The 27,114-nt window shown below is 51.4% G+C and overlaps 1 protein-coding gene across 2 annotated transcripts; it reads left to right on the plus strand.

The window, feature by feature from the left end:
• FGD2 (FYVE, RhoGEF and PH domain containing 2) lies at nucleotides 1-26,900 on the plus strand. 2 transcript variants are annotated; one of them, XM_054698205.1, is made up of 17 exons: nucleotides 1-120; nucleotides 1,340-1,453; nucleotides 8,626-8,857; nucleotides 9,965-10,042; nucleotides 10,684-10,832; nucleotides 12,095-12,251; nucleotides 12,415-12,553; nucleotides 13,070-13,128; nucleotides 13,370-13,516; nucleotides 14,122-14,214; nucleotides 19,948-20,027; nucleotides 20,103-20,133; nucleotides 20,506-20,598; nucleotides 21,166-21,297; nucleotides 24,548-24,694; nucleotides 25,812-25,958; nucleotides 26,298-26,900. In XM_054698205.1, exons 1-17 carry the CDS (start codon nucleotides 83-85, stop codon nucleotides 26,511-26,513), a joined length of 2,052 nt encoding a protein of 683 aa, XP_054554180.1. In that variant the 5' UTR covers nucleotides 1-82; the 3' UTR covers nucleotides 26,514-26,900. The 2 variants fall into 2 exon arrangements, with proteins under 2 accessions (XP_054554180.1, XP_037376779.1); XM_037520882.2 differs by lacking the exons at nucleotides 1-120; nucleotides 1,340-1,453 and adding an exon at nucleotides 5,586-5,819.
• The last annotated feature ends 214 nt before the right edge of the window (nucleotides 26,901-27,114 follow it).

Consider the following 27,114-nt stretch of genomic DNA (forward strand, 5'->3'; position numbering starts at 1 on the left):
CACACTGCTACATAGCTCTAAATGGTCACACTCTTCAGACTGTGTACAGTGCAGGAACACCCAGAGACAAGGAGCCAGGGGCATGCAGCAGGCAGAAAATGGACCACGTCTTGGAAAAAGGTGAATGGCTAGGACAGCCCTGCAAAGAGCAGCCCAAGGCCTGGCACCTATGTCCTCTGAAGGGGTCAGGTGGTAGCCCAAGGCCTCAGAAGAAAGCCTCAGCAAATGGTGGGATTGGTGGCAGAAGGAGAGAGTGTGGAAACTGGCTGTTTGGGGGAGGGCATAAGTGAGACTAGTCTATAAAAGAGGCCAGCTTTTTCCAGTTTTTTTCCCTCCCAGCCAGGGACAGTCACGGCAGGCCCACCCCTCCCATTGGTAAGGATAGTGTGGCCTCTGCCCACCACATGACTACCCAAGAGAGCCCCACCTTCTTAATAGGGGTGGGGGTGGGGAAGCGGCAGAGTTGGGGGGGCTGCTGTGAGGCCTTCATGGGGAAGGGTGGCAAGGGCTGCACCAGCCTCAGGAACAGGTTTCAGCCGGCTGCCTGCATCTTCCCTGGAACCACGTCATCCCTCCCTCCCAGGCAGGCCTGTCTGTCACAGGCCATTAAGCTCGCGGCAGGTGCTGTGCTGGGCTGAGGCTGGGGGAGGGGCGGGGCACCTCAGGAACTGCCAGCCTGTCCCTTCCCAGGCCTTGGTTGCTGGGAATAAATGCTTCTCCACAGGAGTCCCTATTCTTCCCTGAAAAAGCTACACCCTCACACCTTCCTGGAGATTCCCTACACACATTTCACAAACACTCCACATACACAAAAGCATCCCCACACACACCCAAATCTACATGCAGCATAAACACAGAGCACACAGGAGCACAGCACATATACATAGATCACATGCATGAATGCCACACATGCCATGCATGTACCACGGCACGCACATAGCACATACATACACACTACACCACACATATGAGGCCATTGCACGCAAAACCACACACACACGCCACAGTTACCACACACACCTGCAGCACCCAGTTCCCAAACTCTGACCCTTCCTTCCTGGCAGCCCCCAAATGCCGCCTCCTGTCCCAAGACTGCCAGTGAGCGGCCCTTTGGGTGCTCCAAGGCTGCACACAAAGCACCCTGTGCATCCCAGGGCAGAGTTTTCTTGTCAGCAAGCCAGGCACGTGACGTGACGTGACGTGACGTGACGTGACGTGACATGATGTGATGTGACGTGACTGGCCAGGCCTGCAGGTCCTGCTAAGGGCCCCTCCCATCTCCCTCCCTCCTCCTTCCCCTGTCTGGGCTGCAGGGAACTGAGTTCTTCCATCTCCTTAGAGTTGAAAATGGAAGAGGAGAGAAAAGCCTGAGGCTGATCCGTACCAAGGACCCCAAGGGCCCTGAAATGAGAAGTTGCCCCCACTCGAAGGAAGATATATTCACACCTACCAGGTCAGAGGCTCCTCTACTTACTCTCTGTACCCACTCCCCTTAGCTTGCAAACACCTCAGCTGGGCAGACAAAACCTACCAGACCCAGGTTCCTGGGGCCCCTCAGCCGTGTGTGCCACCATCCTCACTCCCTGGACACCCACACGTGTTGGGCTCCCTGTTGTTCCTTGCCGGCGCTGGTCTGTTAAGTCCATGCCCCTTTGCACACACTGTTCCTTTTACTTTGTTTTTTTTAGAGATTTATTTATTTATGCATACAAGAACTGGGGTACAGGCCAGAGGAGTGGGGGGTGAGAGATTCACCAGAGACAGAGTGGGGAACAGAACAGGCAGACTGACTGAAATACACTGCTGAGGGGAGCAGTGGGCGAGACAGGAGAGGTCTGCTGCGCCATGTGGGTAGCTCCCTGGCTGGGGATCGAACTCATGCTACAGTGGCTGCAGATACCTTCACAGGTTGCATCTTAAGTCCTTGCACCACCAAGAAGTCCCTGTTCCTTCTACTTTAAATGACTTTTCCTACCTGGAGAGTTAATTCATCCTTTGTTCTTCAGGCTGCCTCTTCTAGGAAGCCATCCTTGATGGCACCTATTTTCAACAGATTTTGATGGCCCATCTTTGTGCATTCATAACTTTCTTATTCAACGCTTTTTTCACTTTATATCTCACTGATTAACAAGCCCAACTTCCTCACTATGAACTCTGAGCTAAGGGGGCAGGGAACTGTTTAATCCAAAACCTTCACCATAGTGCTGACACATAGTAGGTGCTCAAGAAATACTTGTCAACTGAATGTGGGACTTAATCAGAAGACGCCAAAATAAAGAGGAACACCAGATCTCTGAGGAGGGAAAGAAATTTCCAGTGGTAAATATCAAGGAAGACTTCCTGGAGGAAATGAACAGATTGATCGAGGCAGGGAGGAGCATAAACAAACATCTGGCCCAGGAGGTGGAGGAGCTAGATACGGAGGTGGGTGGAGAAGCCACAGGTCTGCCTCAACATGTGTGAGCTGGAATAGTTTTGGAGCCTCACACCACTCCACACGGCTGCTGTGTCCCCTCAACTTACAGGGAAGGGAAGAACTGTGGTTCACCTTAGCTCAGCTGACGGAGCACAGAGCCACCACTCAAGGCCATAACCCAGACCTGCTTATGTAGAAGGAAGACATGACCAGGAAGGTGCTTCAGAGCCAGACTAGGAAAGCCATGATGGCGCCCTAAAGAATTTGGGTGTTTTTTTTTTCTGATGGTTTTAGAGACCTTGGGTCAAGTTGTAAGCAAATACCCCCTGGTGATGTCCTGATGTTGCTGGGAATGTTCCAGCATGGGTAGGAGTGTATGCAGAGGTCGACACTTTGGCTAGATTCTGAATCGGGTGATGGAGAGTGTGTATGTGATGAGGAGCCCAGAAGGCCCAGGCTGAGCCTCAGTTGATGCCTGCAGGCAGAAACAAGTTGGACAGGGCAGAAAGATTGGCAGGACTGTGAGGGGCCAAAGTAAGGGAGGGAAAGAAGCAGAGAGGAAGAGCCTTAAAGATGGTTCACGGTGTGGGTGTCTCCTTCCTGGGCAGGTACAGCTCTGGACGGTGCCTGTGCCTTGTTCAGAATTGGGCTAGTAGGTGGTATATTGCAGGTGCCCCTCACCAAGATTTTTCTTACACCCATGAAGGGCAGGTCCTGCTGTTGGACCATGACTCTGCTCTGGCACCGACAGCTGAGCGGAGAGATAAACATCCGGGTTCAGAGTGTGATGTTCATCCATTCTGTGTGCCTTTGGAGGCCCTTTGTGTGAAGTCACAGCTGGGCTGGGGAGGAGCTGGCAGGGTGCATGCCCAGGCCCTGCCCACAGGGAGGCAGTGTGCAGTCTGGAGGGAGGCAGAGGAGTTGATGGGGCACTACAGTGAAGTGGAGAGGGGTGCAGGAGAGAGACCTTCTGGGGCCCAGAGGACATCTAGGAAGATGTGGCATTTAAGGATAAATCTGATCAGACCTATAGAGCTAACCGACTGGGAAGTCTAGGGGCAAGTGCTGCCATCAGCAAAGTCCCAAGCATGGGATGATAGGGCAAGTGCCCCAGTGTCCTCTCAGCTGTCCTGTGTGGGAAAACGACAGGACGGGGTGAACCTGTGGATGGAGTTAATAGACGGGATAGCTCACTGTAACTAATGAGTCTTATTTGGCTCCTGATCTTCTAAAATGACAATATACTTCGCTCTGCTCAGGCTGCCAGAGCAAAAGACCACAGATTGAGAGGCTTAAATGACAAAAATTTATTTCTTACAGTTCTGTGAACCTGTGAGCCCCAAAGGCTTGATCTGGAGGTTTAAAGTTCCAGATCAAGGTCTGACAGGGTTCCATTTCTGGGGTGGTCTCTCTTCCTGGCTCAGAGATGGTCACTTACCCTCACGTGACCTTTCCTCCAGAGAAAGAGACCTTCCTCGTCCTAGAAAACCAATCCTCTCAGATTAAGACCCCATTATTACCTCATTTAACCTCATCCCCTAAAGGCCCTATTTCCAAATACAGTCACATGGGGAGCTAAGACTTGGACTTGAGAAGGGGGAGGGGCAGGGGAAGGGGAGGGACACAGTTCAGTTCACTGTAGCTGACATTTATGAGGAATTGGCCCTTCAAATGCAGGCCAGATGTTTGATTACATTGAGAAATTATTGCTATCTCTTGGGTTATAACAACAATAATAGTGTTTTATATATTTGTACACAAATATATAACAAAATACATGTGAGTCTGTCCATAGAGACAATAACATTACCATTATATGTATGCGTGTGACTCTATGGGCACCCTGACCTTCTAGAGACACTCTGAAATGTGTACGGTGAAATCACCTAATGTCTGGGATTTGCTTCAAAATGGCACAGGGAGGGGAGGGGATGTGACTGTAAGCAGAGTAGAACTGGCCATGAGTTGATGGCTATTGGTTCTGGGTTTGAGGGTCACAGGGGTGCACGGTATTTTTCAATGTACTTTTGCATGCATTCTTCATTCCCCACAATAAGAGATAAAAAAAAAAAATGAGGAAGATTAGCGAGATTTAGGGTCGGGGGAAGGGCCAGGCATCTGGATGCAGAAACTGCTCAAGCGAAGCTGGGTGTGTGCGGCCCCAGCACCGCCCAGGCACTGGAGCATGAGCTGTGCCTGGCATCTCAGGTATCATGACCGAGGCCCAGTTCCTACACTCCAGGACAAAAACCAGTCTCAGTGGAGGATGAGCAAGCTCAGACCCCAGTGGGAAAACTGTGAAGGAACTGGGAGACTTGAATGAAGGGATCAGAAGCCGTGGCCATTTGTTCTGGAAGGGCTGGGAGGCCAGTTAGTAGAGCAGGCAGCAGGCAGAGACCAGCCCTGTATGCTGGGGGCAGAGAAGCTTGAGGATAGAGAGGAAGATCATGGTCACCAGGCTCCCAAGCAAACCTTTGCTGGATTTATAGGATGCTCAACTTTACTTTAGAAATTTGGTTTCTCGTATGTTCTTACTGGGTGACTTTGGGCAAGTTTCTTAACCTGTCTGACCCTAAGTTTTTTCATCTGTAAATGAGAATAGTAATATGACCCACTTCATAAGGCTATTGGAGGATTAGATGAAATAGTAGTTGCAAATCACTAGAAAGGGTTTGGGTTAGCTATTATTATCATCAGAGTTTCAGGGAGGAAGCCGTTGTCCCTTGGGACAATGAGGTGGAAACAGAAGTCATTAAAATGACTGGACCCCAGTGGAAAGTTAGAAAGATGACAGTATTTCTCCCTGCCAGCCTTTAATAGATTGGTGATTTATTTTCTATGAAAGAAGCTGTTTTCCCTTATAGCAGTGAATAGGGTCAGATGCAGATAAGAAGTTGTTGAGGAAGGGCCAAGTGAATGTGTGGAGTGTATGAGAGAGAACGTGTGGTTGGCCATTCAGAGCAAGAAGCCAGCTGAAGGCCCAGCTCCAGAAATTACTTCTGGTCTGCACTCTGCATTTTCCAGAGGATGGCTTCCGGAACTGGAATCTACAACAGTAGATCGCCCCACTCTCCCCATGAGAGAGGGGCTGGGCCTGAGCAGGCTCCTCCCCTGTGGAAAGTACCAGCCTTTTCTCTTCAGGCCTGTGCTGAGGGACCATTTCCTCTTCCTCACTCTGAAGCAGGAACAGGCCTGCCTGATCCTGGGATAGAAGGGAGCATATTCTGGGATGTCTTAGCCCATCTGTGACCTCAGGTGGGGGTGGCTGAGTGTGCTGGCTGGAGGCCTTCCACCTGCTTCAGGGGTAGCTGAGGGCCACCCTGGAGTCCTCCAGGATGGAGGGGGCGAGTATGGAGAAGCTGGCATCTGTGTCCAATCTGGTGACTGTGTTTGAGAACAGCAGGTACGGGGCAGTGGAGGTGGGATGGGTCACCATGGCAGCCTGTCAGCCTCCCTCCAGCTCCTGGGCACACCCTCAGGCCCTGGGGCAGCACTGGCCCTCCCAATCTCCAGGCCGAAGACCAGGCCCTTCAGCCATGGGCTTCTCAGATCACAGGAGGGTGTTGTGGGGCACCAGGACCTGGGCAGGGGTGAGAGAGTGTGTGTTATACTGGGGAGAGTCCAGACTTGCATGTAATTATGAGTGAGCGTGGGTGGACCAAACAGTGTTTAGGCTACAAAACTTTACCCACTGTCCCTGCAGCAGACACGATAGCTAATACTTACCAAGCATTACTCTGTGTGTAGGATAGTCATGGGGTGTATCACTCAAATGAGGACACAATTGAAACTGTGAGCAGATGCCTTTGATTATATGGGGGAGAAGTGGAGAGGGGGTGGACAGTAGGAAGAGCTGAGACTGTGCTGAGCAAAACAGGAATATGGTCAGCCTGTCTATGGGGAGCTGTTCTATATATGTTTTCTTACTTAATCTGATTTCATCATCAAACAGCCCACTGGAGGTATTTCCATCTTTTCAATGAAAAAAATGGAGGCCAGAGAGGTGGAGAGGCTCCACGTGCTTTTAGTTCACAGACAAGGGACTGTTCAGGGACTTTTGTCTGAAGGAAAAAGGCTAAGTCATATGTGGGGATGTCATTGGTGACTCTGGTAGGAATAGTGTGTGTGTGTGTGTGTGTGTGTGTGTGTGTGTGTGTGAGAGAGAGAGAGAGAGAGAGAGAGAGAGAGAGATATTAATCCACTCTGCAGGTATTTCTTAAGCCCAGGGCAATGTTAGGCACTGTTATTGGAGGTGTTCTCTGGAAATAAACTCTGAAATTTACTGGCGGGAGTTTTGGGAACAACCCCTTGCTGGTGTGGAACAGCATGGGGCAGAGGGAGAATTTGAACTGCTGAGCACTTGCAGCAGAGACCTCAGCTTGTCTCTGGTCACCCTGGATCTGGGGTGCCTCTAAGGTTGTTCAAGTTAAGGCAAAAACTTGGGTCTTGTACCCCCACATGGGCCAGTCACAGTAAATATGAACTTGACTTTGGTTGAGGTAGCTCTCTTCCAGGAAGGGCAGTTTCCAGAGAGGGACTCAGTCATTAATCCATCAGCTGCCATACTACCAGCAGCTAAGGGAAACAGGGGGTGTGGGTGGCAGAGCAGACACTATAGTGGATGCAGGAGCCCAAGAAGGATCCCCACCCCAAGGAGTTCTGTCTGTGGATGCTAAGATCATAGGAATACCATAATGCCAGGCCATGGACAGTGGCTACGCTAGGAGGGGCCCAGATGTTGTGTTGAGAGCACTCAAAGAAGACAGTGCCTCCTGTGGCTTCACAGCAGAGGTGGCCTAGATGTGGGCTGAGAAGGTCAGCTCAACTCCCTGAGCAGGTTGACCTACCCTGCCTCTCCCAGAGACCTTTGCCAAGCATATTCTGTTCAGCACCGAGGACAGCTCTAGGTGCCACCTCCCTGGCCCACCACCACTCTGGCCCACTACCCCTTTGTGTGTGTGGAGATGGCACACTGCGGTCAGGTCCCCAGCATATGTGCTCTGTCCTAGCAACACCCTAGAAGGATGAGGCAACCCTCAGACCAAGTGGGTTAGAGGAGGCCTCATCAGGGTGTGAGAGTCACACTTGGGGTGTGAGAGGCCCCTTGCTGGCTGACTTGGTCCAGGTTGACCTGTACCTTAATTGATCTGAAACTGAGAGATGAAGAGGAAACAGAAGCTGGCTTGGGGTCCTTGAAGAGAAATACAGAAGCTAAAACCAAATGTAGAACAGAAAGCCTGAGGCCCAACTCCTTCGAATAGCTACAGAGCAGTGGGTTGAGGAAGTGGGCATTGGGGTGTGTACCAGAGAGGGTGGGCAAGCCCAGAGGAGCCATCTAGGCCTGGGTCCCAATTTTCTCTCTGCTATAAACCTGCTGTGTGACTTGGAGGAGGTCACATTCTCTCTCTGGACCTCTTTCTCCTTGACTGAAACGGGGAGGAGCAGTTTAGGGTGCAGGCTCGGGAGGTTAGCCTACTTGGTCTGAATCCCACTTCTGCCACTTCCTAGCTGCAACTTATTCTCTCTGTTTCTCAGTTTCCTTGGTTGAATAATGGGGTGGGCTGCCATCAAAGCCTCTCTACACCTACGGGAATGGAGCACAGCCAGGTCACTGGATATACTCAATGAGGGTGAACCCTGTACCTAAGGACCCAGTAGGTAGGGTAGCAAAGCCTACAAAGGCTCATTCATGGGGGAACATGGAAACTGCTCCCACTCAGGATTTCCCCCCACTAGAAGCATGTAGTACACAACTAAACACCACAGCTTTAGCAGCTCTGCCCTCATTTTAGAGTGTTACATGGCTCCCTTCATGCCTCAGTTACTAAGGTTTTAGGTCTTTGCAGCTACAGAGATTAAAAACAGGGGTCAATCCACAAGTGAGAGGAGTCTAGGTTTGGGGGGTGGTGTTTACACTCTGTTCAGAAGGAGTGTTTCCTCGCTGCTCTCTGAACAGGGAAGTGTGTAGTTCCCCAGAGAAGAAAACTCAGTTCACACTGACTCATTCTGAAGACTGGAGTTCCCTCCAAGAAAGGTGTTAGAGGCAGAAGTAGAAGTCTTACTTACCAGACTCCTCCTGAGCACTGGACACTTGGGATACTGTTTGCTTTTGATTTGCATTAATCACCCCAAAATCCCCACCTAGCAGGTGCTGCTATTCTCCCTACTCTATAACCAGGAAACCCTCAGGTCTGTTCTGTTCTCTTCAGGAACCCTGGCACAGAGCCCACGGTCCACAAGCCAGAGACCGGGCTTCACCATCCTGGGTGCCTGCCTCCCTCATCCTCAGGAGCATGGGAGATGCCCACCATCGGGGAGACCCTGGCATCTGGGTCCAGGACAGTCAGTAGGAGGTACCTGAGCTCCCTGAAGAACAAACTCTCCAACGAGACCTGGAGGAAATCTTGCCAGCCCGGGACCTACCCTGGACCCGAGGCACAGGTGCTTAAGGGCTGGGGCTGAAGTAGGGCTCTGAGGACCACCCTCCAGGGTCCACCCACAAATTGTCTCCCAGCCAGAAACAGCATTTCCACAAGTGGGGTTCTCTGTGACTGGTGATTAGTTAGAAGTTAGATTTTCCCCTCTTAACAGCCTTTAATCGCCCGTATGCTCCCACTGCAGGCATCATTTAATTGATCCCTCTCTGTAAGAGTCTTTTAGACCAGGACATTGAAAATCAGACAGCTTAAGGAACTTGTCCAGGGTCACACAACTTGGACCAGTCTCCACCTTGTGAGGCTTTCCCAGGTGTGGCCTCAGTTTACCCACTGAGGAAGGCAGTTTCCACATCCGTAGATTTTGAGGGCTTGGATGCAGATACTGGGTACCCTGGAGCCAGCTGCCAAGGTTCACGTCCAGCTTCCTGCTTGTTCACTATGTGACCTTGTTCACTATGTCACTATACCTTCTTTGCACCTCAGTTTCCTCATCTGTAAGATGGGATGGTGATCACAGTAGTGTGTCCTGGTTATTGTGCGCTGGTTATCACCATCTACCTGGTTTAGATGGTTAACAAACCATCTAAAATGTAGTGGCCAAAGACAATTGATTATTTCTCACAATTTCATGTGTTGACTGAAATGCTATTGGATGGCTTTCCTGAGGGTCTTTAACAGGGTTTCTCACATGTCTGCAGTTAGATGGTGGCTCAAATGCCCAAGACAGCTCAACAATCAAAGCTGCTCCCTGGGCAGGGGCAGCTGAAGGCTGGGTGCAGCTGGGATGCTGGCCTGGCTGGGCCCTGGTTCTCGCCTTGTAGTCTTAGGATCTCTCCACTAGGGCAGCCAGGCCTCCAAGAGGTTGCAGTTCATGGCTCCCAAGAGAACACAAGTGAAAGCTTCTAGACATCTAAATGCTTAGGCCCAGATCTAGCACAGCCTCATGTTTGCTCCTGTTCTCTTAGTTAAAGCAATCCCGGTGCCAGCCCAGATGCACTGCTGCAGTAAACAACATTGGGGTACATTTCACCCTTAGAGACCCTTAGGGCCCAGGGCCCTCATTAGAAGAGACAAAGTTGTCCCTCTCCTTTTCTTCCTGGACCCCCTGCAGGAGCCTGAGAAGAGGATTGTCAAGGAGCTGCTGGAGACTGAGCAAGCCTACGTGGCACGCCTGCACCTGCTAGACCAGGCCAGTGGGCAGGACACTCCCTTGAGCCCTGGCACAGTGTCACCTCACCCCACCCACTCCGCCCACCTCATCAGGGCTGAGAGTCAAGACCCCTGCATTTGATTCTAGGAAACCTTAATCCTTTGGCTCACTGGCTGGAGTTGGGCAGAAATCAGGCCATTGGTGTCACTCCTATTCCCCCATCAGTGCCTGGGTTGGCCTCACAAGCAGCAGAGTATGCACTAGCCCATCCTTCCAGGCCCCACACAGCAATCTCATCTGTCACCCCAATAACAACATCCTCATCATCACTTGCCCCTTTGTACTTTCTTAAGGAACCTCGAGGCTAGAGGCTTAAATCATTGACCATCACCAGAGACATTCTTAGTCTGGTCGACAGGCCCAGGATGGGCCCATTTCTTCGCTGCCAACCTTTGGCCCAGTCTCTGCATCACTAGGTCTTAGTTTGCCCATCTGTAAAGTGGCCAGAATCCAGTCTTCCCTTTCTTTCTCCTGCTGGGGTAGTTGCAAGGAAGACTGGAGATTAAGGAGGTGAAGGCTGGGGTTTCTGGCAGTCCCCTTGGGCTGTGCTCGTCTTCCCTGGGCTGGCACGTGGGTGGCTCCCTCTCTGCCGCAGGCTGGCTGACCGCATGTGGCTGCAGGTGTTCTACCAGGAGCTGCTGAAGGAGGCCCGCAGCACCAAGGCTTTCCCTGAGGATGTGGTCAAGCTCATCTTCTCCAACATCTCCTCCATCTACCAGTTCCACTCGCAGTTCTTCCTCCCAGAGCTGCAGAGGCGGCTGGATGACTGGTGAGCTCCTGAGGCCCTTGACACAGCTCTGGCCCTCTGGGTGCAGCCCCCAGGGCACTAGGCTTGGCCTATAAAGCCCATGTCCTTACTGTGTGGCCATGACAGTCTCCTCTAGACCCATGAGGGGCTTGGATGAATGAGCCCTGGGTGACCTTGAGTATGTATATGTGTGTACGTGTGTGTGTGTGTGTGTGTGTGTGTGTGTCTCCTGGGCAAGGGAATGGAGCAGGTCCCTGTTAGGCCCAATGACTGGGGAGGCAGTGGGGATAGTCAGTGCTCACTGAGAGCTTCCCACATGCCCAATCTTGGATTTTACACCTATTAACTCACGTAACCTGCAAGTCAGCCCGCTGTGTACTGATGGATCACTGATCTGCAGGAAGCCTCCTTTTGTGTTAGAGGTGACCACTGAAGTTTTTAGTGGTGAAATGACTTACTTTATGTATTTTGTCGTGATGTCTGGGATGTCCTTTAAAATGTTAGAAATAGTGTCTATCCAGTGAGAGATGTGTAAGGGGAAGTTATTATAGTCTTTCTAAAATATTCTATTTATATTCATATTAAATTTATAATTCCTTACATTTTCCCTAACAAACTATGTTTGAAGAAAATAACAGTGCTGGGCGGGGGGTGGGGGGGAGGTCATGTATCATCATTTCCATTTTTTTTAATGGGAGACTTGAGGTACAGAGAGGCTAAGTGATTTGCCGAAGAACACACAGCTAGAGGAAGTCACACAGTTAGGAATCAAACCAAGAGGCCGCCTCCAGAAGTGGCTCCTTCCCTCTGTTGTGACTATCCCTGGCTTGAATGACCTCCAGGTCCTACCACAGAATGATCCTGGATAAGCTCTTTCTTATTCTAAGACAGGCAGGCAACTGTCCCCCTCCCCCACCCGTGTTTAATTGTGAGAATGAGATGAGAGGAGACATGCAGCACATCTTGGAGGGTGTTTGGCATGGTCCTCATTATTGTTATGTGTGCAGCATCAAGTGGTTATTGAACCCCTGCTGTGGGTCCCACACTTGCTGGGTCTTTGGGAAGCCCAGTCCTTGAAAGAATCGAGCATCTGCCCTCAGTGTCTCACAGCCTAAGACACCGTGAGAGCACGTGGGTGAGCGTGACATGTCCCCATCCCTGCACGCAGAAGTGAAGCAGAAAGGCTGTTTAGGGGTCTTGGGGAGCCTGGTCTAACCTGATCTTCTCTGGAGTGAGGAGAAGAGTCCCCGGCTGAAGGCAATACCTGGGGGCCCCTCCTGCAGGACCGCCACCCCCCGCATTGGTGACGTGATTCAGAAATTGGCCCCCTTCCTGAAGATGTACAGTGAGTATGTCAAGAACTTTGAGCGAGCTGCTGAGCTGCTGGCTGCCTGGACTGACAAGTCTCCACCCTTCCAGGAGGTTATTACCCGCATTCAGGTGAGGTGGTGGGGGCACGGCACGAGACCCTGCAATGGCTTGGTTTCCCCAAGTGGTTTTGGGCATCTCCCAGGCTGAGCTACTCTTCTAGGTCCCAGTACCCACCCATTCTGTCCACTCCTCTGTCCATCTGACCTGTCTCCTCCTTGCTATCCTCCCCAAGAACAGCAAGGCCTCGGGCAGCCTGACCCTGCAGCACCACATGCTGGAGCCTGTGCAGAGAATCCCACGCTACGAGCTGCTGCTCAAGGATTATGTCCAGAAGTTGCCAGCCCAGGCTCCAGACCGGGCTGATGCCCAGAGTGAGGATAACCCCAGGGGCAGGGCCCGGGGGTTGGGGAGGCCTGAGTCACTCCCATGTATTTACGGAACACCTTCTAAAATGACTATAATATCAACGGTGATTGTTGGTATTTCATAGATGTGGTCTATACCGTCAGCCGCTTTTCACAGATGAGGATCTGGCCTTAGCCCAGAAGCAACCCTTAAGTAACTTGCTCAAGATCACACAGCCAGAAAGGAGCAAAGTTGGGGTTTGAATCCATGCCTGTGTGATGCCGAAGCTCATGTTCTTTTCATTGCATCCTCTGGGGCTGATTTGGTTTGGGGAACAGTGGGAGTTGCAGAAGCCAAATGCCCAAGTCCAGAAAGCCACCCTAGCTGGGGAATGGCCTCCATCACCTGGACACCCCACATGCTAGGTTAAAGAACAGACTTCTCCTGAGGGTACTTGGGGCTGTCCCTGAGGTCACTTGGTTAACCTCAGGCACCTCCAGCTCCAGATTTTAGGGGATAACTCTGGCCCTGCCCCCCTTCAGAAGCCCTTGACATGATCTTCTCAGCCGCACAACACTCCAATGAAGCCATTACTGAGATGGTGAGCAGCCCCACCCTCGTGTGTAAGCAGCTGGCATCTCTGTGGGGTAGGGGTCACCCTTCCTCCCTGTGGTTTTCAGCCTCACCAGCCCCCCCAGGGTCACTCATCCCCTGATCTCGCCTCGTGACACCTGCCTCCGCTGCTGTCCTCCCCCTCATACCCCGTCCTGTCATACAAAGCAAGCCTTTCAGAAACCAGTAGGTCCTGACAGCCTTGCCTGAGGGAGCATCCCCTGTCCCAGGAGCGGCTGCAAGACCTGTGGGAGGTGTACCAGCGCCTGGGCCTCGAGGACGACATCGTAGACCCCTCCAACACCCTGCTACGTGAGGGTCCCGTCCTCAAGATCTCCTTCCGTCGCAGCGGCCCTATAGAGCGCTACCTTTTCTTGGTAGGGGATGTTGGGGCCACCTGTTACTGGGGAGGGGAGTCCATGGGCCACCCTGCCACGGGTGCTGCCTGCCGGGCATGGACCTGGCATTGCAGGAGGAATAGAGGAAATCCTGCTCTTTGTCCTCTGCTTTGGCACCCGGGTGACTCAGGACAAGTCACATGCTGCCTCCGGGCCTCAAGGATTCCCAGTGCAGGGCCTTCCCAGACATGCCCTAGGAATCAACAGTCAGAGTTTGAACGCGGTCTGTTTGGCACCAATCTGAGTTCTGGAAAATGCATAGCAGGATGAAATTAGGTTAGCTGCTAGAATGAACAGCCTGGGTTTGCACTGAGGACTTCAGGGGGTGACTGGAGAGCTGGACATTGGCCCTGCCTGGAGATCTGTCACAAGTCCCTGCTGCCCTCCGCCCACAAGACAGCAAGATGCTTCAGTGACTGTCCTAGATGGATCAGGGGCTAGACGACCCCTTTCTTGTCATACCTGTAATGTTCTGTGAGCTCGCCCAGAGAGTGAGGTCCAGTGAGTTCAGGTCCCCCAGGGAAACCTCGCCTGACCATCCCCCTGCCCTGTGCACCTCACAATCTTGTCTGTGTCTCCTTTAGTTCAACAACATGCTGCTGTACTGTGTGCCCAGGGTCATCCAGGTAGGCGCCCAGTTCCAGGTGAGGACCCGCATCGACGTGGCTGGGATGAAGGTGAGCAGCACTCCCACCACCATCAGGCTTCATCCTGGAGGTGGTCTGAGTCTGAAAAGTAGCAGGGAGCCAGCCGAGTTCTCAGTCCAGGAAACTGAGCCTGCCAGGTCTGGGGCCAACTTAGACATGGAAAGAATATGGGGTTAGAGCTCTTCCCTCTGGGCTCCTCACCTTACTGCACGGGGCCTTTCCCAGGTCCCACAGGCCCACTCTTTGGTGCATGCACACTCAGCCTCCCCTTGCTTTGCTTTCCCTACTGTCCATGCCAGTGCTTTGAAAACATGAAGATGTACACCAATCCCCTGGAGTCTTGTTGAAAGTTAGCTTCTGATTTAGTAGGTCTGAGGTAGGGCCTGAGAACTGCCTTTCCAACCAGAGATTCTGATGCTGAATCTGTGGGCCCACAGAACACACTTGGAGTCTACACTGTGTGCTCAGATGCTGGCTTCTGTGTGTCCCCACCCCCACAAATGAGCAGACAGCAATCCATAATAGTGCCATTGCCTGGGCCCTGCATCCTCTCATTCAAGCCTCGTGAAGGCCCTATGCAGTAGGGACTCTTTTTTTCTCCCCTTAGTTTTTTTTAATCTTGAAAAGCTAGTATTAATTTTATTAATTAAAATATAAATGAAACACATTACAAAATCAAATGGCATAAAAAATATATATCACGCCCCTTAGATCCTCTTCCTGAAGGCAGCCTTTGCTTCTTGGGAGACCGCCCAGAAGTAGCCTTTGCATGCACAACTAATAATATGTTTATTATCATTTCTTCACTTATGTTTCCCATAAACAGAGACATACTCCTTACACTATTCTGCACTGTGCTTTTTATTTATTTATTTATTTATTTTTGTTAATACATGCACTGGGTACAGTCAGAAGCACGGGAGGGTGAGAGAATTCACCAGAGCCAGAGCAGGGAGCAGAGCAGGCAGAAGGACCGAAGTACACTGCTGAGGGGAGCAACGGGCGGCAGGAGAGGTCTGCGCGCCATGTGGGACCCTCCTCCGGTGGCCGGGGAGCAGCCGGGGATCGAACCGGCGCCGCAGAGGCCGCGGGCAGCTTCGCAACCCAGCGCTCAACCGCTGCGCCACCGGGGAGGCCCCTGCACTGTGCTTTTTAAACTAACTACTAATTGTGGAGATTGTAGCATGTCAGTATATTAGGAGCTTCCTCATCCTTTTTCACAGCTGCATAGTATTTCAGCAGGAGGCTGTGCTGTCATTCAGTTGGCCTGTCCTTTACTGAGGAGTATTTAAATTGTTTTGAGTTATCAGTATCCTCACACGAGGCTGCAATGAATATCTATGTACAGTTTGCCTGTGTGAGTATATCTGTAATTAATCCCATTGAAAAATATAAGGAAATAAACAAATATATCCCAACAATGGAATATTATTGAACAATAGAAAGAAATGAGCTATCAATCTATCAACAACAGAAAGAAATGAGCTACCAAGCCATGAAAAGACATGAAGGAAACTTAAATATACATTAGTAGGTGAAAGAAGTCAAGCTGAGAAGCTATCTGATGTATGACAACTATATGACATTCTGGAAAATTAAAACTATGGAGACAATAAGATCAGTGGTTACAAGGGATGGGAGAGAGGGGAGGATGAAAAGGTAGAAACCAGAAGATTTTAAGGGAAGTAAAACATTTTGTATGATACTATAATGGTACATATATGCCATTTTATATTTGCCTAGAGTTACAGAATGCACCAGAGTGAACCATAATGTAAACTATGAATTCTGGGGGGTGATGATCCATCAATGTAGGTTCAGTTGTAACAAATGTGCCACTCTGGAAGGAGAGACTGTGCATGTGTGGGGCCAGGGGGTAGATGGGAAAATCTCTGTATTTTCTTCTCAATACACACAAGTTCCAGAAAGGTTAAGTAACTTGCTTGGAGTCACACAGCAAATCCTGGTTTGACTGATCAAACCAGATTGAAGACTCAGGTATACCAGAATCCCTTTCCTTAATACCACACTATACGGTCTTCTTTAAGATCTCAACCCAGAGGAATGAAGCTTATGACAGAATCACAGGCATGACAGAGGAAATAGTGGGTGGGTGGGGCCTTCTTGACCACGCCTTTCTGATTGCTCCTGAGTCCTGTGTGTCCTGAAGGCTGGTGCTGGAAGAAGCAGAGGTCAGGTCAGGCCTATTTAGTGCCCTTTCTTCTTTCCACTCCCTGTCCCCATCACTGATACCCCCACCTCTCCCAGGATTGGCCCCTGAGGGAGCTGCAGGAAGGAGTGGAGCCAGGACACTCCCTCCTCCGGAGACCCCCTGGACTTCTAAGGTCCCCCAGCAGGGCTGACTGAGTGCCTCTGCTCCTGACTGGGCTTACCTGGCATTTGGGTCCCAGTCATAGGGCCTTGGGGTGGGGCACCTCAAAGCCTTGAGGGTGGTGAAGGCCTATTGGCGGACATGAGCACCATCGGGGGATTCACAGACTGCACCCATCGGCTGAGCTGACTGAGGTCCTTTAAGAATGCAGTCTCTACCCCACTTTACAACTTGCAGTGGCCAGAATGTGCCAGAGGCAGGGTGTGTGCAGGCTGGGATGTCTGAGAATCTTGGCAAGTTAGACTGAGAAAAGCAGGGTGTGTCTGGTGCTCTGGTGGCCGCACAGCACCCTCTCCTGGCCGGCACAGGCCTGGCGGGACAGAGCTGCCCACCGCAGCTGCTGGGAACCATTTTCTGAGTCTGAGCTTTGAAGGCAGATTTGACCTTCGCCTACTACTATGTATGGCTTCCACTGCCTATGACCCTCTGACCTCCTCTTTTCTGGAGTCAGGGAGGCCTAGTTCTCAGTAGCTGATTCTCCCCAAGATCTGAGTTGACCCTTATGTTGTTCCATCCTGCTCAAAGCCAGTATGGGAAGCAGAAAATGGGTGTGGGCACACACATGGGGTCTCCATGTACAACATGTACAACTGCGCAGGTTGTGCACTGCACAAACACACCTCATCTAAGATGAGCACACCTCATCCACAGCAGACCTCCTAGGTCGTGCACTTACTATTCCCATTGTCCAGCAGATGGCAGTCAAGCATCTTGTTCCAACAAAATCTGACTATTATGCCAGTTTGCCAACAGATGTCAGTAACATGTTTTGAGGAAGGGGTATCTTTTTCTAATTAACACAAAGGCACTGTATGGGCAAGCAGGAGCCTGAATCCACCCAGCCCTGAGAAGGATTGAGACTGGACAGCCGGGCTCAGGGAATTTTCATCCAGAGACCCTCATCCTGCCCCTCTCATCCGAGACCCTATCTCGGACCCCAGTCAGGGTCTCCCTCAGTACCACTTTCTCTTTTAAAAGCATCATCTTTTTACCTACTTCTGGACTCCAAACCTGAGATTTCTCCCTTCTCACCCCACTCCCTCACTCAATTAGTCACCCAGTCTTGCGTGATTTCCTGGTATTGCCTCCCAGGTCGAAACCTCTTCTTCTTCCCAGGTGCCAGCAGGTCCTGGGCAGGCCTGAACAATAGTGTATCACCTCCTAACCAGGTTTTGGGTCACCAGTTTGTACCATTTTGCTCTGATAGTCCTTCACATGCTGCTGTTAGGGTGGCTTTCCCCAAACACCTCTTTTCACGTGAGTTTCTCCACTTGTGAACCTTCAGAGTCTCACATTGTTAAGGCCCTGAGTCCAAACCACATCAGGCCCCTTCTACAGGAATAGATGGGTTCTGTGGGCCCAGAGGACAGACTAGGACTAATGTGAGGAAGGATGTGCCTGCTGTCAACCCTTCTAGGATGAGGTGGGCCACCCTAAATGTGGAAAGGCCTAGCTGGGCCAGGGCAGGGAGTTAGCAGAAGGGCTCAAGGGTGAGATGGATACAGTGATAAGAGACCCCACACTCAGGCTCACCAGCCTCTAGCCTAGATCTTAGCTTCCCTTTGCCTGCCTGGGTGAGGCCTGGGCTTACAGGACTCTGCGGGGAGCAGAAATAGATTTTCTTCCACCTTATTGTTAGGAGTCAAAAACCTGAGTCAGAATCCTCATTTGGCTTTTAGATGCTGTGTGACCTCAGGCAGGTTTCTGATCCTCTCTGAATCTCCATTTCCTCTTTTCCTAAATGAGGGTGCCAATATCTGCCTCCCAAGATTTCTGGGAACATTTTCTTTAACTTTTTACTATGGATATTTTTAAACCGAGAAAATCATACAATGAACACCCATATACTCATCACCTGGCTTCAAAATTGTCAACTTAAAGCCAGTCTTGTATCTTTAAAAAAAAAAAAAAAAAGATTTATTTATGCATACAAGAACTGGGGTACAGGCCAGAGGTGTGGGGACTGAGAGGTTTCACCAGAGACAGAGTGGGGAGCAGAACAGGCAGACTGACTGAAATACACTGCTGAGGGAAGCAGCGGGTGAGTCAGGAGAGGTTTGCTGCACCATGTGGGTCACCTCCCTGGCCGGGGATTGAACTGCAGAGGCTGCAGAGGCAGATTGCTTCATAGTGCTGCATCTTAACCCCTTGAGCCAATAGGGAGGGAGGCCCCCAGTCTTGCATCCTCAACAGTCTGATTCTTCATCCCCTTTCCACTGGATTATTTAAGAGCAAATCTTGGGCAAAAAATCATTTATCTAAAAAAATACTTTAATATGTACCTATGAGATATGAGAACTCTTTTCTTTTTTTGCCTTAAAAGATAACAGCAGTACTATTATCACACCTAACAAATTAATAATTATTCCTATTTTCCTCTATATTAATTTTAGTCATAGTGACACGACTGTATATAATTGTTAAAATCCCCAAAACTGTACACTAGATGACAGTGGATAACAATTATTTTATAGTGAAAGATCTTTTGCGTTATGGCTTCTCACAGCACATTTACACGAATATTGGTCATGTGCTTCTTCTGTCCCTTTTAATGGATTTGACCTCCCTCTCTTTTTTTTTTCCTCATTTATTCATTGAAGAAATCAGATTATTTCTCTGGTAGCTTTTCACATTTTGGATTTTGCTGACAGCATTCCTATGGTATCACTTAATCTGGCCCCTACTCCCCATATGTCTTGTAAACAGGTAGGTAATTTGGCCACCTGGCCAGATTCAGCTGTGCAAGGCTAGTTGGTGAGCGGCACTGTCCAGGCTTGGGGACACAGAAGCTGTTAGCTTGGGGATGGGTGAGCGGGTGCTGCTGATTAGATGGGAGCGTGCAGGGGGAGCCCCGAACTCGGCAGTCCCGTGGAGTACGTGCTGTCTGGCTGGTAGCTGTCATAATGGCCTCAGGACCTGTGGGGTTTGTGGCAAGAGGATGGTGACAGACAGAGCAGGGGCTCTATCTGTTTGATCTACGGATTGGGCCATCATTCCTTCCCTCCCCACAGGGTGTGAAGGCTTATTCTAGGCCCTATGTCAGCTCTTGAAAAAGAGATGTGTCCCCAAACCCAATTTGCCACCCAGTTTCTGTTTCTGCTGAATCTTTTGCCAGAAACTGCTACCCTGCCACATCCTGGGCCAACTTGGCTCCTGCTGAAGTCTCAGGAGCTGTAAATCCCATTGACTTAGTGCAATTCCAGTTGCAGGTGACTGTGCTGGGCTCAACCGGATCAGGGAGGGAGTGAACAAGCTCCCTATCCCTGTCCCTTGGGCATAATTCACCTCCCTCCTCGCCACGCTGCCTGTCTGCCAGGGAGGGGTGGTGGTGACAAGTCTGAACAGGTCGGCTCTCTCCCCTTCCCGAGCAGGTTCGCGAGCTGACTGATGTGGAGTTCCCCAACTCCTTCCTGGTGTCCGGGAAGCAGCGCACCCTGGAGTTGCAAGCCCGGTAGGCAGCTGGGCACCAGGGAGGCGGGAAAACTGGGAGGGGCTCTCTCAACACCTGCGTTCACTTTCTGCACAGGTCCCAGGAGGAAATGATGTCCTGGATACAGGTATCAGAACATTCCAGGGCCCCTGGGATTCTGCCCCTAAGCCACCCAGGCTGCAGGGGAGAGAGGGGAGCACATGCTCCCCGCTGCTTTCTGCTCTTTCTCAGGAGTTACTCTGTGGGGTTGGAGTCAGCCCTGGGTTCAAATCTAGATGCTTCTCACTGTTTTGCAGGGTGGCCTGGGGCGAGTATCATCCCCAGTCTCAGTCCCAGTCACACCTGAAATCTGAGGCTAATAGCTTCCTCTCCTGTATGTCAGCCAGTGGCCCCCAGTGTCTGGCACCCAGTGGGCTTTCAGCAATGTTTGTTGCGCGTGTGGAAGGAGAGATGGATGAGTGAGTCCTTCCTGACGGCTCTCTACCCATCCCCACCCCAGGCCTGCCAGGCAGCCATTGACCAAATCGAGAAGCGGAACGAAACCTTCAAAGCTGCCATCCAGAGTCCCGAGGGAGACACTCAGGAGCTGGAGGTACAGGGGCCTCTGTGGCCCTCCAGCCTCAGGCACTGCTTGCTGCCTGTCCTTGCTCTACCAGACGAGCTTGGAGGCCAGGGGAGTGTCACCCACCAGGAGTGAAGGGACCAGTGGAAGCCCACTCACCCCAGCATCGCTCTTCTTACAGATCCAGTGCCAAAGGCTCCCCCATTAGCAAAAAAAAAAAAAAAAAATTCCTTTGGGAGCCTCTACACGCAACTATCTCAAAGCAGGATTATAAGTCTCTGAAGTGCTGGGTGTGGGGGGTGCAGGCCTGGGTGTGAAGGAAGGGAGAGTAGCTCTGACTTGATTCCAAATCTGAGCTTTGAACACTGGCTTGCTGGGTGTCTTTGCTGAGTCACTTGACCTCTCTGAGCCTCAGTTTTCTCACCTGTAGCATAGGAATAAGTAATTGACCCAACACACTGCCTATCCATTCAGTCAGCTTCACATGGAAGCCACAGGGAGGCACAATCACTGCCACAAGCAGGTGTGCAGGGCATTCCCCAGGCCTCTGAAGGGGGGCAGAAGAGGGTCCTGAGTGCCCGCCCTGCTGTTCAACAGCTGCAATCTGAGGAGCTGGGCCTCCGGGCGCCACAGTGGGTCCGGGACAAGATGGTGACCATGTGCATGCGCTGCCAGGAGCCCTTCAATGCCCTGAGGCGCCGACGCCACCACTGCCGGGCCTGCGGCTATGTGAGTACCCTGCCAGCACCCCTGCTGCCCGCTGTCCACCTTGACCTCTGCCTTCCCAAGCCACGCCCTGGTCTCCCCTCCTGTCCCCTACCCTCAGTGGGAGTAGCTGGGCCAGGCTGTGCCTGGCCACATTCGGACCTTGTAGTGCCCAGCTGTGAAGAGGGCCCACTTCATCTATTCTACACCTGGGGAAGTGGGCAAAAAGAGGATAAATGACTTGCTAAGACACTCCCCCAAGCTGACACCTTAATAGGTCACCTGCTTTTTTTTTTTTTTTTAAGATTTATTTATTTATACAAGAACTGGGGAAAAGGTCAGAGGCCCTGGAGGGTAAGAGAATTCACCAGAGACAGAGTGGGGAGCAGAACAGGTAGATGGACCAAAGACACTGCTGAGGGGAGCAGTGGGCGAGACAGGAGAGGTCTGCCACGCCATGTGGGAATCTCCCTGGCCAGCCGGGAATCGAACCCGCGCTGCAGAGGCTGCGGACAGCTTCACAGCTCTGCGCTCAACCTGCTGCACCACCAGGGAGGCCCAGGTCACCTACTATCTTATAACCAGTTCTCCAAACTCCCAGACCCAGAACCAGGAAATGGTCTTCTGTTCCAGAAGCATCCAAGCCCCCTCAGCCCCTCTCAGGCCTTGTACCCACCACCTCATCAGCACTTGCCTGTTAGGTACCCCTCCCCTCTCTCCCACATCCTATCTCTTCCTGACAACCTCAGCTAACTGTCCTCTCCTCTTCTTGCAAGTCCTCGCACCCCAGCTGCTGATCGGGTCTGTTGCTAACTACCGCCAAGTTCAGGCCTTGGTTTCCTCACCTATACAACAGGGATTAGAATACTTACCTTCAGGGTGCTAGTGAGGACTCAGGAAAAGAAGGTTCACTGCCCTCCCTCTTTCTCTTCCATCCCCCTCCTCAATCACTCAGAGGGCTCACCAGGAGGAGTGAGAGGCTGGCTGAGGAGACCATCCACTCCTCCCTCTTATCAACTCTGGCCACTATCAGAGGCAGATCTTGCTTTGCTTTTTAAGCACCTGCTGTCCTTACCCTGTTCTTTGTTGATATCACAACCCCCTCCATTTACTCTGCAAACAGAGAAGTCCTTTGTAACCTCAATCTTTAATGACCTCCGGGGGACAGGAGGAGACCAGCTGGGCAGGTTGGGGCCAGTCAGGGTGGGGTCCCCAAGATGTGTTAAACTGCCATCAGGACACAAAGTAAATTTCTAGGACTGGAACACACCTATGTTTAGTTGTAAGTGACGAGTTACATCCTAGAGCCAAATAGAAAGGATCTGGGATTAGCTTCTGTTCTTGGTGATTCACATCTGTAAGTGAGAGTTGAGTGGGTTCACATTTGTGACTCTCTAAGTAGTTCCTAAAATATTATTAAAATAATATAAGAGGGCCTCCCCGGTGGCACAATGGTTGAGCGCTGGGTTGTGCAGCCTCTGCAGCGCCGGCTGTTCGATTCCCGGCTGCTCCCCGGCCACCGGAGGAGGGTCCCACATGGCGCGCAGACCTCTCCTGCCACCCGCTGCTCCCCTCAGCAGTGTACTTCAGCCCTTCTGCCTGCTCTGCTCCCCGCTCTGGCTCTGGTTAATTCTCTCACCCTCCCGCGCTTCTGACTGTACCCAGTGCTTATATAAATAAATAAATAAATAAATAAATAAATAAATAAATCTTTTTAAAATAAATAAATAAAATAATATAATAAATACAGAGAGACATAAATAATAATAACAAGGCCATGTACCTGCCTTCCAGGTACAAATAAAATATTCCTGACAACTAAATTAAATGTGTAATCCCTGGATGAATTCTAAATGGGAGAACAAAAAAACCACACCTGGATAACAACAATATGGTTTTGATGTTTATTTAGTTTCTCGCATGCGATCTTGACATTGTGGGCAAGCAGGAGGGTGCTTTTGTTCTTAGGAGATATCGGGTATATTAAGGGCAAGATGTCGTGATGACTGTAACTTATACTCAAGTGGCTCAGGGAAAATAAAGGACAGAAATGGAAAGAGAAAGCTCATGTGGCAAAATGCTAATGACTGGTGAGTTTGGTGGAAAGGTATCATATGATGCTTTTGACTAGTCCTGTAGGTTTGAAATTTTTCAAAATAACACTTTTTTTAATTAAAAAAATGAAATACTCCCAAGATGGTGGAGGCCCCCAGTGTGGGGCTGCGTGAGGTACCCTTGTCCCAATTTGGGGGTTTCTCATGCCCTTATATACCTTTGTACTCTGTGAGTCATCCTTTCGGTGGTTTGGGTGCCCAGTTTCTGTCTCCTAGGCCTGCCAAACGGGAATCCTGGCAAGGGTGGGGCAGGCCCAGTCTCTTGCACCGAGTCCCTCCCAGGCTGTGTACTCTGCCAGGCACACAGATGAACCCCCTGGTGAATTGCCCTCCTCCTTCATCTCTATCTCTTGCCCCCCATTTCCACTCCCACATCCTGGATCCCTGACATCTGGTGTTCCTGGAAGGCACGTCCTACAGCGCCCCATGTTTCTCTCAAAATCTTCTCATGCTTCTTTCACCCAGGATCCCCAGCATGATCCACATTAACCTTCTTGGGGGCAACTCTGTGGTGGGCTGGGGGGCTCCACTCCATGGAGTGCACACAGCAGGTCTTCCCAGCAGAAACAGCCAGCCCCTCATTTTTACATTGTTCATTAGAACACTCTTGATTCTGTTTGAGTGGAATGCAAACTTTGCAATAAAGGTAAATTGGAGAATTTTAAAGAGCTGTCCTATTGACTGAAGGTCAGTTGCTGTCAGTTTGCTATATGCCCTGGGCAGTCACTGCCCCTGGGCTATCAGGAGAGGACAAGGGTCCAGAGCTGTTCACCTGACAGGTGGCTGGCAGAGCTAGGTGAGGAGGCAGAGGGAAGAGAGAATACTTGGAAAAGAAATTCAGATGTCAGGTGTGTGAGCAGGGGCAGGCCCCTGGGATCAACAGGTGCCTTCCCAAAAAGGGACTCTGAAGGGGAGAGAAATTGAGGCACTTGCAGTGGGGGGCTGATCACAAGACCCAGAGGTCGAGCTCACCCCCTGTACTGCACGGCCTCCTGGCAGCTGCGCCTCTGCCAGCACAGGGCTTCCCCTCCCTGCTTCCATTCTTCTCCCAAATATTGCTGCTGCTTCCTCTGGCCCTAGTTGTCACCTCCCTCACCAGACACAGACTCATTCCATCTGCCTCAGCTCCAGCCCAGCCCCTCCCGCCTCCCTTCCCTCAGGTGGTGTGTGGCAGGTGCTCCGACTACCGGGCTGAGCTCAAATATGATGACAACAGGCCCAACCGAGTCTGCCTCGACTGCTACACCTTCCTCACCGGAAATGTGCTCCCTGAGGACAAGGAGGACAAGAAACGGGGCATCTTGGAGGTGAGGGCCACACTTCCTCCATTCAGTAAATGAGGGGTACACTCGTAGGTGTCAAGGAACGGAGGGCATTGACCACACTTTCACTCCATCTCTCTATGCCACAACTCCCTCTCGGCCCCCCACCCTCCAACAGAGCTGGGCTTGTCACCAGTTGGAAGCCACCTCTGGCTCCAGATTGTCCTTCCACCCCACCCTCTGTGTCCCCATCCAGTAAAAGCACGGCCTCTCTAGATACTTCTGTTCACACCCTCTGTGCCCTGTTCCAACATCCCAGGGGTGTTGCTGATTCCATTTAACAGATGAGGAAATTGAGGCTACAGGTCAGGGTCCAATTTCTGGAAAGAGGCAGATCGAAGACTGCCAATTATTCTAGTTGGAAGGGACTTTGGGGACCAGTTGGCCTATCCCCGGTGCATAAACCACCCAGAGAAGCAACTTGCCAAGGACAACAGCTAGTTAGGACCAGTGCTCTGATCTGCACAGATGTTCTCTCTGCTGTCCTTGGGGTCCTGCTGAACAACCCCCACTCCCCAGATCTCCCCAGGTGCTCTTCCTTACTGAGCAGCACTCATGGGGCACTAGCTGTACTCAGAGCTGCAAAGAAAATACAGTGTTACCCACCCAGTCTCTGTTGCCCCTCCCTTGTTAAAATCAGGTCAACATCCCACAGACCCTGGGAGGTGGTTGAACTCAGCTCCTAGGTTCAAGTTCGTTCCTTCCCACTAACATATGCCTGCTTTCCAATCCTCCCCATTCTTCAAGGCCCAGCGCCTCCCCACCATCACGCCTTCCCTGATCACTAGACCCACACAGCCTGTGCCTGGAGAGAGGGTCTGGGCTCCCTTTCAGGCTGCAGTTCTGTTTCCTGCAGCAACTGACAAGTTATAACCTCCCAGCATCTGCCCCAAGTTCAGGCTGACTGGGTTTGACTATGGCTCTGCCACTGCCCAGCTGTGTGACCAGAGGCCCGTGGTAGGGCCTCTCTGAGCCTCTGGGACAAATAACCTTCCCTTGCAGGTTGCTGCAAGGATTACAAGTGGCGATAGTTAAGCCCCCAGATAGTGTCTGTCATATAAGAGGTACTCTGTTTTCTGACTGTCCCTCTCTCTCGCTTTAGAAGGGGTCCGCAGCAGGGTCCGAGCAGAACCTAATGTGCAGCTTCCTGCAGCTGGTCGGGGACAAGTGGGGCAAGAGCGGCCCCCGGGGCTGGTGTGTGATCCCCCGGGACGACCCCCTTGTGCTCTACATCTATGCTGCCCCTCAGGTATGCCCACCTGTCCAGGCCTCGGCCTCTCACAGTATGTGGGGGGGAGTATTGTTGGACCCATGTGTCAGATGGGGAAACTGAGGCCCAATGAGGAAAGGGTTCCCTTGAGTCACAGTGTTAGTGGCTTGCAGCACTGGGTCCAGATTCCAGGTCACAACTGCTTTGCCTTTAGGAGGTGGCCAGTCCTCTCCTTTGATGGTACCTGCCAGTCTAGCCCTCTTTGTGGGTATTTGGGGAGCAAGTTCGGGTGCATGACTGTTACCTTCAAAATGACTGTTTGAGGTAGTGGGACAGAACATGGTGGACAGTGGCCACTCTTCTCTCCTCCCTTTCCAGGACATGCGGGCTCACACCTCCATCCCCCTGCTGGGGTACCAGGTGATCGCTGGGTCCCAGGCCGACCCCCGGGTCTTCCAGCTACAACAGTCAGGCCAGCTCTACACCTTCAAGGCAGAAACCGAAGAGCTGAGGGGCCGCTGGGTGAAGGCCATGGAGCGGGCAGCCAGCGGCCGGAGCCCTGGGGAGCCCAACAGCGGGGACCTGTCTGACTGAGCCACAACTGGCCACTCTCCCCTCCGAGCCCAATTCCTGCCACGGGTTGATCCTGTGGCCTCTGTAACCCACCACCCCAAGCTGAGCTTTCAAGTAATTGATGTCCAGTCATCTCTGCCCAGACCCCGTGTCCTGATTTGGTTTTCAGAAAATATGTTCTTTTGGAGAGGGGGTGACCCTCTCCAAAACCAGAGGGTGATTTGCCCTGGTTTGCCCGGGGGGGCGGGGGTGGTTCCTGGGACCCGGGACTTCCAGTGCTAAAAGCAGGAAAGTCCCAGATAACCAGGAACCATTGGTTCTCAGCCTGAACTGTACATCAGCATCACCTGGGAAACTTTCAAAAAATGCCAGTGAAAAGATAAATGTGAGAATAAATTAAAATTTACAAACACCAAAAATGCATGTGTCAGTCACAAAACACCCTGACCTCACTGGTCTGGCATCAGGAGGCATAAGTTTTATGTGCAGCCTGGGTTTCCCGGGATGACAAAGAAATTACGGCCTGTCAGGCTGAGCACCTATCAAGTGCCAGCCGTGGCAGTGGTGATAACTACAAACAATAAAAGTCCTTGGGCCAGGCCCTGAATGAGGTGTTTAACAT

Source organism: Talpa occidentalis, unplaced genomic scaffold (assembly GCF_014898055.3).
Source record: "Talpa occidentalis isolate TD23 unplaced genomic scaffold, MPIMG_talOcc4v2.1 talOcc4.2, whole genome shotgun sequence".
NCBI classification, from domain to species: Eukaryota; Metazoa; Chordata; class Mammalia; order Eulipotyphla; family Talpidae; genus Talpa; species Talpa occidentalis.

Excerpts from the sequence above, each read along its gene's own strand:
- FGD2 (XM_054698205.1), top strand. The coding sequence starts at position 83 with ATGCAGCAGGCAGAAAATGGACCACGTCTTGGAAAAAG. Across the intron at positions 121-1,339 it reads GGACCACGTCTTGGAAAAAG|AGTTGAAAATGGAAGAGGAG; the intron begins GTGAATGGCTAG and ends CCATCTCCTTAG. Across the intron at positions 10,043-10,683 it reads GCCTGCACCTGCTAGACCAG|GTGTTCTACCAGGAGCTGCT; the intron begins GCCAGTGGGCAG and ends ATGTGGCTGCAG.